Raw genomic sequence first — 15,768 nt, 5'->3', positions numbered from 1 at the left:
CTCTTCATTTAATCTGTCTGTATCCTTATATTCAAGGAATATCTCTTCTAACTAGCAAATAGTTGGGTTAGGTTGTTTACAAAATCCAGTCTGATGATTTTCTTCTTTCAACTGGAACATTAATTTGTTTACATTCTATGTTGTGGTATTGTTAACTTTACCCTCTTCCTTTGTATTTTCTATTTACCCTATTATTACCTACTTTTGAATTAATTGTATTTAGCTTTCTATTCTTCCATTAGCTTGTTAGTAATACATTCTTTTGCCATTCTTTTATTTGTTATCCACAAAATCTTATTATTATATTATTAATGCTTAATGTTTATTAATATATTTACCACTTCCTGGGAAATACAAGGACCTTATACCACATTAATGTAATATATCACCTCCACATTTATGCTATTATTGAGATTTATTTTAAGATAAATATTTTAAACGATTCTTGCTTGCCATAAATATTTATTTACATTTACCAATTGTTGCTCTCCATTCTTTCCCGTATTTTGGTTTCCATCTGGTATACTTCTCCTCCTTCTAAAAACCTCTCCTTAGTATTTCCTTTTCTGTGCTTCAGCTGGTAACACATTCGCATTTTATTAGAATCAGAATGGCTTTATTTTGGGGAATTCCCTGGTGGTCCAGTGGTTAGAACTGCACACTTCTACTGCAGGGGACATGGGTTCAATCCCTGGTCAGGGAACTAAGATCCCTCCTTCTTGCAGCAGACCAGAAAAAAAAGGAAAGAAGAAAGGCTTAATTTCTAAAGGACATTTTCCACTTTTATAGAATTCCATTTGGCATTTATTTTCCTTCATCACCAAAATATAATTGTACTGTGTTCTAACTCTTCTGTTGAGAGGTCAGTTATCAATCTTATGGTTTCTCCTTTGAAAACAATGTTTCTTTTTTTCTCTGGCTGTTTTAAAAAGTTTGTCTTTGGTTTTCTATAGTTGTATTCTGATGTACTTAGGTGTTGTTTTCTTTGTCTTTATTCTGCTTAGGGTTTGCAGCAGTTCTTGACTCTGTGGCATTATGTCTTTCATTGGTGTCTTAGTCAATCCTGGCTGTTATAACAAAATACCATGGACAAGGTTGCTTAAGCAACAGCCATTCATTTCTCACAGTCTGGAGACTGGGAAGTTCAAAATCAAGGTACCCACCTCCAAATACAATCACATTAGGGATTAGGGCTTCAACATATGAATATAGAGGGAACACAGCCATTCGGTCCATAGCAGCTAGTTTTGGAAAATCATGGCCTCAAGGATTGCTTCTGCTCCATACTTTATATTCTCTCCTTCTAGGACTCCAATTATGCACATGCTAAACCTTCTTACCATGGTTCATATCTCTCTTATGATCATCCTTATTTTATAATTCAGTATTTTTTCTTCTCCCTACATCAGCCTGCATATTTTATCCTAATTTGAGTTCACTAATCCTATTTTCTATTTTTTCTAATTTGAAAGGATACCAATCTACTGAGTTCTTAATTATTTAAGTTCACTCTTTTTCAGTTCTAGAATTTTAATTTGCTTCTTGTATAGTTTCTGATTCTCTATTTAGATTCTTCATCTTGTTATCTAACTTACTGAACATATTAAACACCATATTTGAATATCTGTCTTATAACTCCAGTATTTGGATCTCCTGCTGGTCTGTTTCCATTACGTGTTTCTCTCTCCTTCTTCCTCTTTCTCTCTACCTGCCCCTGTCTCTCTGTCTTCATCTCTTTCTGTCTTTCTTCATGTGTTGTTGCCTCCTGGTATATGTAGTAATTTTTGGATGGATGCTTTAGACTTTTCATGAAAAACTTACGATGTAATTTGAGGTCTTTATGATGTTATACTACATCAAAATTAAGTACTTTTGCTTCTTCCAGGAAGTAAGGGTAGAGGCAGATTGCTTTCATCCAATCAGAGACTGAGCCGGTTTGAAGCTGGAAAGCCATGAACACATCTAGGTCTAGAGGAGTTAGGGAAGAAATGGTGCTATTGGATCCTGGGAGGGCAGTATAATTAGGGGCCATCCAAGGGGAGCTATAGAGGGATGAAGTCACTGTCTAAACTACTGGAGGAAAAAAATACCCAAACTTCTCTCTGCTTACCTCTGGTCTCCCACTCATGCTTCTTATATGGGAGAAATAGCATCTTAACAAGGCAGAGTTTTTCAATCATTAAATGTGATCTATGTCTCCATTTATTAGTCTGCTTGAACTATCATAACAAACTACCATAGACTGAGTGGCTTAAGCACCAGACATTTATTAATCATGAGGCTGGAAAGTCCAAGGTTAAGGTGTCAGCAGGGTCAGGGTCTGGTGAAAGCTCTCTTCCTGGCTTTGAGACAACCACTTTCTTGCTGTGTCCCCACCTGGCCTTCCCTCTGTACTTCCACAGGCAGGAGCAGGGGGGAAAGCTCTCATCTCTTTCTTCTTATATGGACATTAATCCTAGTCTTTTTGGATCAGGGTCCCACCCACACGATCTCATTCTTACAGGCCCCTATCTTCACATACAGTCATGTTAGGGGTTAGGACTACAACATATGAATGGGGGGGGAGGGGGAGGACACAGTCTAGTCCACAGCAGTCTTCAAAAATTTTTTCTGAACAATGTTTTATAAATTTTAGTGTAGAGCTTTTACGCCTATAGTTGCTAAATTTATCCTTAAGGATTAAAATTTATTTTTGTATATTGAATTTGTGACCTGCTACAAGATATTAGTTCCAGCAGTGTTTTGTAGATTCTTTAAGAATTCCTATATATACTATTATGACTTCTGTCCATAAGGATACGTTTACTTTTTCCTTTCCAAAATCTATATTTTATTTCTTTTTGCCTTATTGTATTTGCTATGATCTCTATTGCAATGGTTAATAGTGGTGTTGAGAACAGAAATCCTTGCTTTGCTCTCGATCTTAGGTAGAAAACGTTTGACTTTCACCATAAATATACTGTTAGTGGTAGGTTTCCTGTATATTTGATAAACTTTTTCTTAAAGCTTTTTGCTTCTATGTTTTTGAGGGATAGTGGTTTTTAACTTTATTTTCCTACAGAAAGGTTTTCTTGTATTGGGAATTTAGCTTCAAGGCTAAGCTGACCTGATAAAAGGAGTTCAGAAGTGCAAGTGGTCAATCTTCCTCTTTTCTAGTAAAAAAAAGTCCATGTTATATTGATATCATTTTGATATCTTTAAATATGTTTAAAAGAATTTTCCAGTAAAGATATCTGGTTTTGACATTTTCATTGTACATTGTCTTTTAATTATGAATTCAACCTCTTTATTAGTTACGGGGCAATTGATGTTTTCTATTTCTTCCTGTGCCAGTTTTGGTAGTTTGAATTTTAATGGAATTTCTATAATCCATGTTAATTAATTTATTGGCATAAAGTTGTTCATAATATTCCCTCATTTATCTTTTTAATGAGTCTAGGATCTGTGCTGCTGTCCCCTCTTTTGGTAATTCTATTTTTTGTTATTTTTCTTAATCAGTCAACTGGGATGTTCATCAGTTTTATTACTCCCTCCAAAGAGCCAGTTTCTTTTATTTTTTTTTTAAGTGTTTAAGTGGGTCTCAGTGCAATTTATTTTGTTTTCCTTACATGAAAATAGTCCACATTTTAAATGCATAACTTTCCATTTAGACACATTTGAAATAGAAACTGGTCCCTGAAATGAATGTTACAGCTTTTCTTTTCTTTTTTCTTTTTTAATTTAATTTAATTTTTAAATATATTTTAAAAAATTTTTCTACTATTTTTCAAATTCATTTCACATTTAGATTATTACAGAATATTGAGCAGAGTTCCCAGTGCTATACAGTAGGTCCTTGTTGGCTATCTGTTTTAAATATAGTAGTGTGTACATATTAATCCCAAACTCCCACTCTATCCCTTGCCCCCACCCTTCCCCCCTGGTAACTATAAGTTCATTCTCTAAGTCTGTGAGTCTGTTTCTGTTTTGTGAATAAGTTCATTTTTATCATTTCTTTTAAGATTCCACATGTAAGAGATATCATAACCCAGTTTCTGATTTCATTGATCTTATCTGGGTTTTATTGATTTTTAAATTTTATATTTAACTGATTTCCACTCTAATCTCTATTGTTTTCTTCTTTATTCTATATTTCATTATTCTTGTTAATTAATTTTATTAATTTTGTCTGTTTTAATGTGAAAACTTAGATCATTGACTTTATCATTGTTTCTTTTGGAATGGAGTGTTTAAAGCTATAATTTTCTAAAAAGTACTTTAGCCACATCTCAGAAATTTTAATAAGTTGTATTTTATTATCATTCAGATCAAAAAACACATTTTAATTTCTCTTGTGATTTATTCTTTGACCTTCGCATATTTAGATATGTGTTGCTTAATTTCCAAAATTAGGTTATTCCCAGAATTTTTGTTAGTGTTTTCTAATTTTATTTGGGTACAATATAAAATTCAAATTCTATTATATTTTATCTCATTCATTTAAATTTATATTTTGCATGTTTTATAATGCAAATACTGTGTTAATCTAGGAGGCATGAATATAACTTATTAAACAAATACCCATTTATTGTATAAGCTTCAAAAATATTTTGTTAAAGGAGTTGTGATCTCTCATGGAGCCCATTGGAGGAAGAAATGCAGAAGAGCAAGAACTCAGGCAGCTCTATGGGTTTAGGGATAAAATTCACAAACAGAAGGAATACTTTACCAAAGAGATTGAAACTCTAAAAAAGAACCAAACAGAAATTTGGGAGCTGAAGACCTCAATAAAGGAGATAAAGAATGCATTAAAGACATTGGAAATAGAGCAGATCAGATGGAAGAATTAGCGAGCTCAAAGATTGAAATCTAGAAATGATACATGTAGAAGAGGAAAGAGAATTAAGATTTTTAAAAAAAGGAGAAATTCTGCAAGACTATCCAACTCTATGAGGAAGTGCAACGTTAGGATAATGGGTATCCCAGAAGGAGAATAAAGAAAGACAGGAGCAGAGAGTTTACTTAAAGAAATAATAGCCAAGAACTTCCCAAACCTGGGGAAGGAAGTGGATATACAAGTCCATGAATCTAAGAGAGCAACTAATTATCTCAATGCAAAAAGACCTTTTCCAAGGCACATTATATTAAAACTATTGAAAGTCAATGACAAAGAAAGAATTTTAAAACAGCCAGGGAAAAAATGATCATCACCTACAAAGAAACCTGCCCTTAGGCTACAGCAGATTTCTCAGCAGAAGCTCTATAGGCCAAGACAGAGTGGAATAACATTCCCAAAATACTGAAAGATAAAAACTGTCAGCCAAGAATACTCTATCCAGGAAAGTTACCCTTCATAGAGGTACCCTTATGAAGGAGAAATAAAGGCTTTCCCAGACAAACAAAAGCTGAGGGAGTTCATCACCACTAGACGTGCCTTACAAGAGATGTTGCAAGGAGCTCTTCTACCTGAAAGGAAAAAGCAGAAGTATACAAAACTTTGAGTAAGGTGACAAATCGACAGACAAAATCAGAATATTACAACTCTATATCAGAATATGTTGTTAAGCAATTAATTATAGCATAAAGTTTAAAGGGAAAAAAGCGATAAATATAATTATAGCTACTTCAATTTGGTAACAAACTTACAACATAAAATGGGATACTTTGAGACAACAAAAACATAAAAGCGGAAGAAGGAAAGGATGAGATCCATATAGGCAAATGAAAATGAGATGCTATCAGTAGAAAAAGGACGACTTTATCTATGAGATGTTTTATAGAAATCTCATGGTAACCACAAAACATAAATCCAGAGCGGAGAGAGAAAACACTAAAGAAAGGGGAAACTGAAAAAAATCATAGAAAATCACCAAATTAAAATGGCAGACAAAAACAGAAGGAAAAAGAATCAATGGAGATATAGAGCAAACAGAAAGGAAAAAATAAAATGGCAATACTAAGTTCTCATTTCCTAATCACCTTAACTATAAATGGATTGAATTCACCAGTGAGAAGACACAGAGTGGCTGGATGGATTAAAAAACAAGATTGAACTATAGCTCTAAAGACAAACACAAGCTCAAAGAGAATGGATGAAAGATGATATGCTAAGCAAATGGCAGCCAAAAGAAAGTGGAGGTAGAAATACTTATACCAGAGAAGACAGTCTTGAAGCCAAAAAAATGTAACTAGAGACAAATATGGACATTACATAAGGATAAAGGGGACATTTCATCAAGAAGACATAACTATGATTAGTATATATGCACCTAGTATAGGATCACCATTACCTCAACGGATAGATCATCCAGATAGAAAGTTAACAAGGAGACAGAAGCCTAAAATGAAATATTAGATAGGATGGACTTCATAGATTTATACAGAACATTCCATCCAAATGCAACAGAATACACATTCCTTTCATGCACACATGGAACATTCTTAAGGATAGAGCATATTTTGGGACACAAAACAAGTCCCAATAAATTTAAGAAGATTGAAATTATATCCAGAATCTTTTCTTATCACAAAGTTATGAAACTAGCAATCAGCTACAAGAAGAAAGCTGGAAAATCACAGAAATGTGCAAACTAAACAACATGCTACTGAACAACTACTGGGTCAAAAAAGAAATCAAAGGATGTGGAGAAAAGGGAACCCTCATGCATTGCTGGTGAGAATGTAAATTGGTGCAGCCACTGTGGAGAACAGTATAGCGGTTCCCCCCAAAATTAAGACTAGAACTACTACATGATCCAGCTATTCCACTTCTGAGCACTTATTCAAAGATTACAAAACAAAACACTAATTTGAAAAAATACAGGCACCCTTATGTTCATCATAACATTATTTACAATAGTCAAGATATGGAAAAAATCTAAGTGCCTGTCAACAGAAGAATGTATAAAGGAGATGTGTTTTGAGTATATAGAATAGAATATTACTCATTCATTTAAAAAGATGAAATTTTGCTATTCATGACTACACGGATTGACCTTGAAGGCATTATACTAAGTGAAATAAGTCAGATGAAGAAAGACAAATAACATATGATTTCACTAACAAGTGCAATATAAATCGAAGAAACAAACAAAATAAATGAACAAACCAAACAAAAAGAAGCCCAAAGGTACAGAGAACAAGTATTGGTTACCAGAGGGAAAGGGGGTTAGGGGGTCAATTCTATGGTGACACATGGACACTAAATCCTTGGTGGTGAGCATGCAGTCATGTATACAGAAGTCAAAATATAATACTGTACACACAAAACTTATACAGTGTTATAAACCAATGAAATAAAAAGTACTTTAATATTACCTGTGAATTTCCATAATACCAGCTATCTATTGACCAGGTAATATCTAAAATAGGAGTCATTTTACTCACGGTAGAATATTTTATGAGACTTTATCCACGTTCTGTCACTAGAAATGATAAATTTGAACTTACTTGTGAATTCTCACACATAGTACCTCGAAACTTTCCTTGCGAACAACAGATAAGTTTCTGCTCCTTAAATTAAGGTTATGACAATAATAGTTGCCACAATTTATTAAATGTCAATAAAGTTACTGAATGCCAGAAAAAAATATGAGTCAGGACATAGAAAATAAGGATAGTGCATGTTTGGATGCTACTGAAACACAAAGACTAGATAAATAAATACAACTCGGTCCTGGGCTGTATATGAAGAGATGCACTGCCAACAAAATGACACAAAAAGATAAACTAAAGGGGTTAGAAAACATATCTGGCAAAGATGAGCCTAAAGAGAGCAAAAAGAGTAGTATTAGAATTCAATTCAAAAAGATTCTGCAACTGAGCTCCTGCATTTAATTCTCAACACAGTGGCTAGAAGGATCATATTAAAGCATAAAACACGTTAGGTCGTTTCTCTGCTCAAAACCTTCCAAGAGTAAATCAATCAATCAATCAATCAATCCTTCCCTCTACTTAAAAAAAAAAACCTTCCAAGAGCTTCCATCACTCTCATCGTGAAAGTGAAAGTCTTTGCTGTGACTCACGAAGACCTACTCAGTCTGACCCCTGTTGCTTTCTGAACCCACAACACCACGCCAACCTCACTGCCTCGGCCCCAGCTGTTCCTTGAAACCAGCAGGCATACCTGTCTTCAAAATCTTCTTCACTTGCTGTTCTTACAGCCTGACATACTCAGATACTCTCTCTCAGTGAAATGTTCCCTGACCAGCCAGTTTGAAGGTGAACCCCACTCACTGACACACAGAATGCCTGTTCTTATTTTTTCTACAGCACTTCTCACTATCCAGCATGCCTCGTATATTTACTATTTTGTTCTGTTTTTGTCTGTTTTCTTCACTGGAACATAAACTCCACAGGCAAGATTTTTGTCATTTTGTTCACTGATATATCCCCAGAGCCTAGAACAATGCCTAGCACATAACAGAAATATTTGTTTAAATCAGAAATCTGTGCAGAGTATGGCTCTTCATACAGAAAAGAAAGAATAATTTAATTGAATTGAAGACATGTCTTCAGTGAGTTTTTGTATATGTACTGAGCGCTTTCTGTCTGCTAAACACGGTTGCATATATTCTCTCACTCACTTAATCCTGACAGAGCCTGTGAAATCGACATTACTATTATTTTCCCTATTTTACGAATGAGTAAACTGAAACATAGAGAGATCGTGTGACTTCCTCATTACCAGGGCAGGAAGGTGGGACAGTCCACCCCCAAGTTCTGTTCTTTTCATCATGTTCAGTGTTCAATGACATGCTGTGACCTACACAGAATCAAGATAAGAAAAATGTTTGACTTTTACACAGACAAGAGCAATGAGAGACACACCATCAGACAGCCTGTGTGAAAGCATCTCAAGGTGTAGGAACTGTATAATGTAATGCAGCTGATGTGGTTGAATTACGTTCACATTTATACGTCTGTATCTCTGTAGGAACACAATTTATCTTGCTGGCTTTGTATGCAGCTGAAAGCCCCTAAAAGATTTTATATGTATGATTAGTAAAGTAATGATGATGGTAATCATTAGTTATTAGTAATAATTAGGCATTATCATGTTATTAGTGCCTCATAAGCACTTACTATCTGTCAGGATCTGTGCTGAGCGATTCAGATAAATTATGTCATTAATGCCCAAAACATCTCAGTGAGTTAGGAGCTGTTAGTATCCTCAGTTTACTGATGATGGCACTGATTCAGGGAGGGGGCCTGAGTAAATAGCAAATAAGTGGTGGATCTGAGATTAGAACCTGGGCTGTTTAACTCTAGACATATTGTCTTCTTTGAAGGTCGGCCGTGTGATGAAGGATTATCCAGTAAATCATGTTGAGATAGTTAGCTATGAGGGAAAAAAAAAACCACTTTAGATCCCTATCTCTTGTCACACATCAGAGTAAATTCTGAGGGACCAAGGAGTAAATTGTAAAATGTTCAACCATATTAATAGTCAATAAAAATAAAAGCGAATATTTATCAAAGCATTTTCTGGGCTAAAGTACAAGAGAAGAATTGCCAAGGAAGAGCACAATAGATTAGACTGTATAAAATGAAAAACCATTTTATTGACAAAGAGAAAAATAATTGACATGACAAGTAACAATATGAAAACTCTTTCTCTCAAAGAGTTAAATCAATTAAAACGGGTAGGAAAATAGTATTAATTCAATTGATAAAGACACAAAAGGCTGGGGCAGTTAATATCCTAATGAACATCTGGAAAACACTGGGAAAAACGTTCATTCTCATTAGTACAACTGAAATGAACAGAAGTGATAAAATTATCAATAAATGGCAGTAAATGATCATGGTATGCCAGTCTACTTTTAATCATATATTATGAGTATAGTTGAGAGGTAAATATACCACTAGACATCAAACCGCATATACCTGTCTATGTGACTATGTATATGTGGATAAAAATGAAATAAAAAGAAGAAAGCATTATATCAATATCAAAAATAAGAATCCTCTGCAAGTATATTCTTTCCCAACTGCAAGTCTATTCACGAGAGACAAAGTACAACCGAGCATCTAAGTTCAGGGCTAGGAAACACTGCTCCCAGCCGTATACTCTTGCTGTGACAGAGAAGGATAAGGTTCATTTAGACACCCCTCTGTCCTTCCACCTAATCATTAGTTCATTTCCTCCACCAGGCACATCTGCAACTTGAAATAATACAGTTCTTATCCACCATAGAGCTGAGTGGTGGGCTTAGATTATGCATGATATTCTAGGGGGCCAATACATTGTTCCACTTGGTGTAGAATGTTCCTGCCTTCAGATGCAAATGGGTTCTTCTTTTAGCCAGCTAAGTTTCTTTATGTAAACTACACTGTGCATTCCATGAGGTCCTTTGTTGCTGTTGCTGTTGTTTTCTCAGATATTTTATTCTCACTCCTGAAATCCCCCTTCCAGGAGCCTCATTCTCTTGCTCCAAGTTTCTTTTTTTTTTTTTTAACATCTTTATTGGAGTATAATTGCTTTAAAATGGTGTGTTAGTTTCTGCTGTATAACAAAGTGAATCAGCTATACATATACATATATCCCCATATCTCCTCCCTCTTGCGTCTCCCTCCCACCCTCCCTATCCCACCCCTCTAGGTGGTCACAAAGCACTATTGCTCCAAGATTCTTTTTGAGCTTCCAGAAAGGGCTGTTCATGCTGGGACTTAACTGCTCTTTCTGCAAAGGACCATTTGCTCTTAGATCCCATTTCCTCCTCTTTCTTGGAAGACTTTTTTTTGCTAAGGAAGGCTATGTGATGGTAAATTTTCCAAGTTCTTCCAAATGCTGAAAATACTGCTTACTGCTTTTACACTTGATTGATGAATTGCTTATCTATAGAATTGCAGGCTCCAATGTTTTCCCCAAGAACATTGAAGGTATTTCTCCCTGTCTTCAAACATTCAATATTGCTGATGAGAAATCTGATCTATTCTATTTGAAAGGGATCTGACTTTTTCTTTCTGGAAGTTTTTAGGATCTTCTCTTTATCTTTGGTGTATTGAAATTTTATAGCAATGTTGTCTCTTTGTGGTTTCTTTTTCCATTCTTTTTGTTAAAATGCAGTGACTTTTTCCACTCTGGGAATTTGCCTCCTATTATTTTTGCGAAATTCATTCTCCGCTATGTTCTGTTCTCTCTTTTTGGAACTAGCTGGACTTTGTCTCATATTTTTTTATCTCTTGACTTTTTAATAAATTCCTTCTTTGAAATTCGTTTTTTGTTGTTGACAATCTTAGTATTGTTTTTCAAGAGTTCTTTTTGTTCTGGTATCTGAACACTAATTAGAGACCATTTAAAATTTTCTTTTCTATTCTTGGAATCATCTCTTACTTTTCCAAAATCAGTTCTCCTTTACATTTATCTTGGCCTTTCCCTTTAATGCTCTAGGTTTTTGGGTTTTTTTTTTTTTTACTGATTTATTAACTATCCATAGGGGGAAAAAGGCACAAAGACAAAAACAAGGCATTAGAAAGGTTGATTGGGACTTCTCAGGGTGTGCTTGTATGTGCTTATGTGGAGGTGTTTTTGAATGGACAGTTATGACTTTGTTAGATGCCTTTTGGCGATTATTTAGGTGAGATCTCATTATGTTATCTCAAATCTGAAACATTGATAAGAGTGAGAGTACACGGACTGGGGTCTTATTAAATCATCAGATCTTAAAATCCAGAGCTGATATTGTCAGGTTTTTGGTTACAATTTGGCAAAACCCTTTTGGGAGGCTATTTTGCAAAATAGACAAAGAATCCTAAACTATTATATAGTTTTTATAGCAGAAGAACCTTAAAAGCACTCTAAAATTTTACCCAGTAATTTGATTTTTCTGATACATTCTAAAAAATAAATGACTTTAAATAGGAAAACAGTTTGATCAACACTTTTTTACTGCAGAGTGCTGTATTAATGTGAAAGAATGTAAGCAGTTTAAGGGTTAGACTAATGGTATACAGTGTCTATAGAATATTCTGTAATATTAAAATGTTTTAGAAACATTTAGCATCCATAGAAATTTTTATGCTGTAATATTAAGTGAGTAAATAGAATGCCAAGTTACAGTGGAATTTGTTTTAAATTTGCATAGAAAAACTAAACTGAAATCTTAATAGTGGGACAGTGGGATTGGGGTGCTTTACTCTTTAAAAAGAAGCAATTTAAATCATATTTTATATTTCAGAAATCCATATTATGTATTTAATAAAATTCCAAAAGGAAAAAATAAACCTATGAAATAGCAACAACAATAACAAAAGACTAGGAGAAACACACACACACACACACACACAGACATACACACACATACACACACACACTCACACAGACACACACACACACACACACACACACATACACACACACATCAAAACAAGCACCAAAGAGAACTCACTCATTTTCATCTCCTCTGTCATCAACTATTTTCCACTATCTCATCTACTATGAGACAGTGGAAACCTATCTCACACACAGAACTGTGTTGTTTCTCAGCAACGAATTAGCTCATTTTTATACATGTCTGCAATGTTTGATACGAAATGTGTTGAAAGGTATGACTAATATCCTATTGTAATCGCATATATTTTTTTACATCTCATATAAGCAATTTCTTTTTCATTTGTAAACTTTGTGGCAAGACTAATTTATATGACTAATAATGGATAGTGGGAGATAGTATTTCAATAAAAATATTTTAACTTTTTTACAGTTAATTTTGCTTTCAAATTGGCAGATAGGTTGAGCACACTTATAATTAATTTTTAAATACAAATCTAAAAATATTACGGTGCACAAAAAAATAATACATAGGAAAATTTGGAATTAAACAATAGTTTTCCTAAGTGTTAAAATTCTACAAAAATTAATGAAATATCACAGATTTAAAAGAATGAATAATATTAAATGTATTAATTAAAACAACTGCTTCTACTTAACTACTAATTGTAACCTTTTGAATAAATTAAAAATGAAATTAAGTGAATTGTAAAATTTAACTAAAATTTAATTTAATTTAATTACAATTTAATTGTAATTTTAACTTATTAAAATAAATAATAACTATATTTTGTTTGCTTTTATCAATCCTGTAGCACATATTCAAAACTTGTAACATATTCAAAACATTGAACCTGCACAAATCTGGCAATTACTTTCTATTGATCCATTTTTATAGCACTTAAAAATGTGAAACAATCAAGCTAAGATTGTGATAACAACTTTCTAGAAAATATGCAGATGTGCATATTTTCTGCCTCTTTATTCAGCTTAATTCCATCTTGGAACTTTTGTAATAATGATAAATTTTGTTGTGTTCTGTATGGTTTTGAAGGAAATTCATATTTATCCTAAATACACTTTAATATTTTTGTAGAAAAGGACCTAATTTGATGAAGAGTAGTATTTTGCTTATTATTAGTGTAATAAATAAAAATTTAATGTCTACTTAGTTTCTGTAAAATAGTCAAAGTTTCATACCAATCTCCTTGAACTCCATGAATTCAGACCTTCTCATCACTGTCTTGTCAACCAAAGAGTCAGCCAAAGAGGAAGCACATCACCTGTCCCCATCCAGGGTCTGGGCGGAGGAGACTCAGTGTCACTGTTGATGGAAGTTCTGGTCCTAGGGTAACGCCATCTTTGATACGTCCACTTTCAATCAATCAGGACTTCTGAGGGACCTTATTAATGACATCTAAGAGATGGTGGTATTAATACATTGTGCACAGTATAGCCAAGTTTGGCAAGCATGTTAAATTGAAGTTCCATCCCATAGATCCTGTATTCTGATACAGGCGTATACAATGCATTGTTCATCTTGTTAAATGGGAAGTCTGTGATCTAATACATTGTGCAGATGCTATAATTAACTGCTTTTTTGTGGACCGAGTTGTCTTCGTTTCATAACCCAAGGAAGTGTAGAGGAATGAGTTAAGCATAATCAATCGTAAACATTTTATAGCAAATATCTCTGCTGGTCTTAGTTTTCAAAATTCATTTGAATTTCCTTGCTTGGAAGGGAGCAGTTCTTAACAGTACATCTGCAATATTTTCCTTTTTAAAAATATATTTTCTCCGTCTTTTTCTTATTCTCACTTTAGCTTTTATTTTGTCTTGTAAACAATAACAAGTGATAGTTTTCTTTGTATCCATCTGAATATTTTCAGTAGTACATTTTCTTCTTTTTGCCAACTAAACAATGCTTCTTCTTTTCCTCTTTTATATTGTTTCTCACTTAATGTGTCTAGGATTTATTCATCCTTACGTGATATGTTTGCACAATTGTTGACTGAGTCAGTATTAGTGAAAATGAGGACCTAGAGTTTGGTAATCAGCCTTTCCTGGAGGTGCTGTTTCTGAAATGCAAAGGAAAAACTGAAGTGCGATCCGAGAAAAGTCACTGAGGCGGGCGTTGCTGTTATTATTGTATTGTTCATTATCTCTGTTACCATGATTGTCCCCATTATTACATTCGTTGTGTCACCACGAGGAGAGCAGCTATACAGATTTACTTTAAGTGGTGATAACATCTTATAATTTATCAGCAGATGTGTTTCCAAATGATAGCTCCGAAATAGCTCTTCTAGCTGAAGTTAGTTGATTGCTGGTAAACTAGAGAGAATATACAGCCTGACCTTTTCTTTTGTGCCTACCTTTCCTTGTTTGTTCCACGTGAATATCTTGTCATATTGATTTTAATAATGGATGGTTTTTGAGAAGATAGATCCCTCTAAATCCTATGACACACTGAGGTTTAGGTACATAAATATTAATTCTATGGTGCCCTACAACATTTTTCTAATCAATCGACTACCCTGCTTAGACCATTTTTACTAAGCTATTTTAAATGAAACTTCAAAGTCAGTCATTCAAAATGTGATGGATACATGGTAATATGCAACTCAGAATCATAGTGTTATAAATGCCAAGCAAAACTCTATCCTGGTTACCAGAATTCTATGATTTCAGATGCGTCTCAGTCCAGGCATTCATATACTTGACGGTGACTTGTACAAAGATCATTTTCATGAGAAATGTACAAGGATAAATATAAAGATGACAACCATTCTTTCTTCCTTAAGGGATATTTTAGTGTGATGAAAATAAATAATTTCCAAATAGCACAGAAAATTTATATAGTTCTCTCTTCTTCAAATAGGTGATGTGGGTATGCAATTTGTGTCGAAAGCAACAAGAAATCTTAACCAAATCTGGGGCGTGGTTCTTCGGAAGCGGCCCTCAGCAGCCAAGTCAGGATGGAACGCTCAGCGATACAGCTACAGGCGCTGGTTCTGAGGCCCCGAGAGAAAAGAAATCCCGGCTGCAGGAGCGATCTAGGTCTCAGACCCCCCTGAGCACAGCCGCTGCCTCTTCCCAGGACCAGGTTCCCCACGGCGTGCCGCCCGACAGGAGCAAGGGGGCCGAGCCCTTGCAGCAAGGCGGGAGGCCTGAGCAGAAGCAGGTTTCTTTCAGGTCCAGAAGTGAGCCTCCCAGAGACAGGTAAGAGCCCATCAACCCTTAAGCAAAAGGCAAAGTCTTAGATGGAGAGCAAAGCCATCTGCAAGAATTTAACTGCTAGGATATGTGGAAGGGGTACTTCTCAGGCCCGTGAGGAAGGCAACATTGGGCCCCGGGCTGTCTCTGTCTAGAACGTATCCTTCCTTAGGAGACCTTTGCTGAGAAGCTTGTCTTTCATGCACGGATGTAAACAAGTCATCTGACTCAGTCACCCACCTGCACTACTAACTTCCAACCCTGAACTGAGAACAGCTCTTGGACCGTTTATTCGCTGT

General features: G+C 34.8%; 1 protein-coding gene across 1 annotated transcript in view; it reads left to right on the top strand.

Moving 5' to 3' along the window:
• Positions 1-15,768, top strand: part of RIMS1 (regulating synaptic membrane exocytosis 1) — a 465,974-nt gene that overhangs the window by 234,203 nt on the left and 216,003 nt on the right. Inside the window, exon 4 of the mRNA XM_057527863.1 lies at positions 15,135-15,475. Coding sequence (XP_057383846.1) covers positions 15,135-15,475 — 341 coding nt within the window. The remainder of the gene's footprint in view (positions 1-15,134; positions 15,476-15,768) is intronic.

The sequence above is a fragment of the Balaenoptera acutorostrata genome, chromosome 14 (genome assembly GCF_949987535.1).
Source record: "Balaenoptera acutorostrata chromosome 14, mBalAcu1.1, whole genome shotgun sequence".
NCBI lineage: Eukaryota > Metazoa > Chordata > Mammalia > Artiodactyla > Balaenopteridae > Balaenoptera > Balaenoptera acutorostrata.
This window is presented reverse-complemented; position numbering and strand designations above follow the sequence as displayed.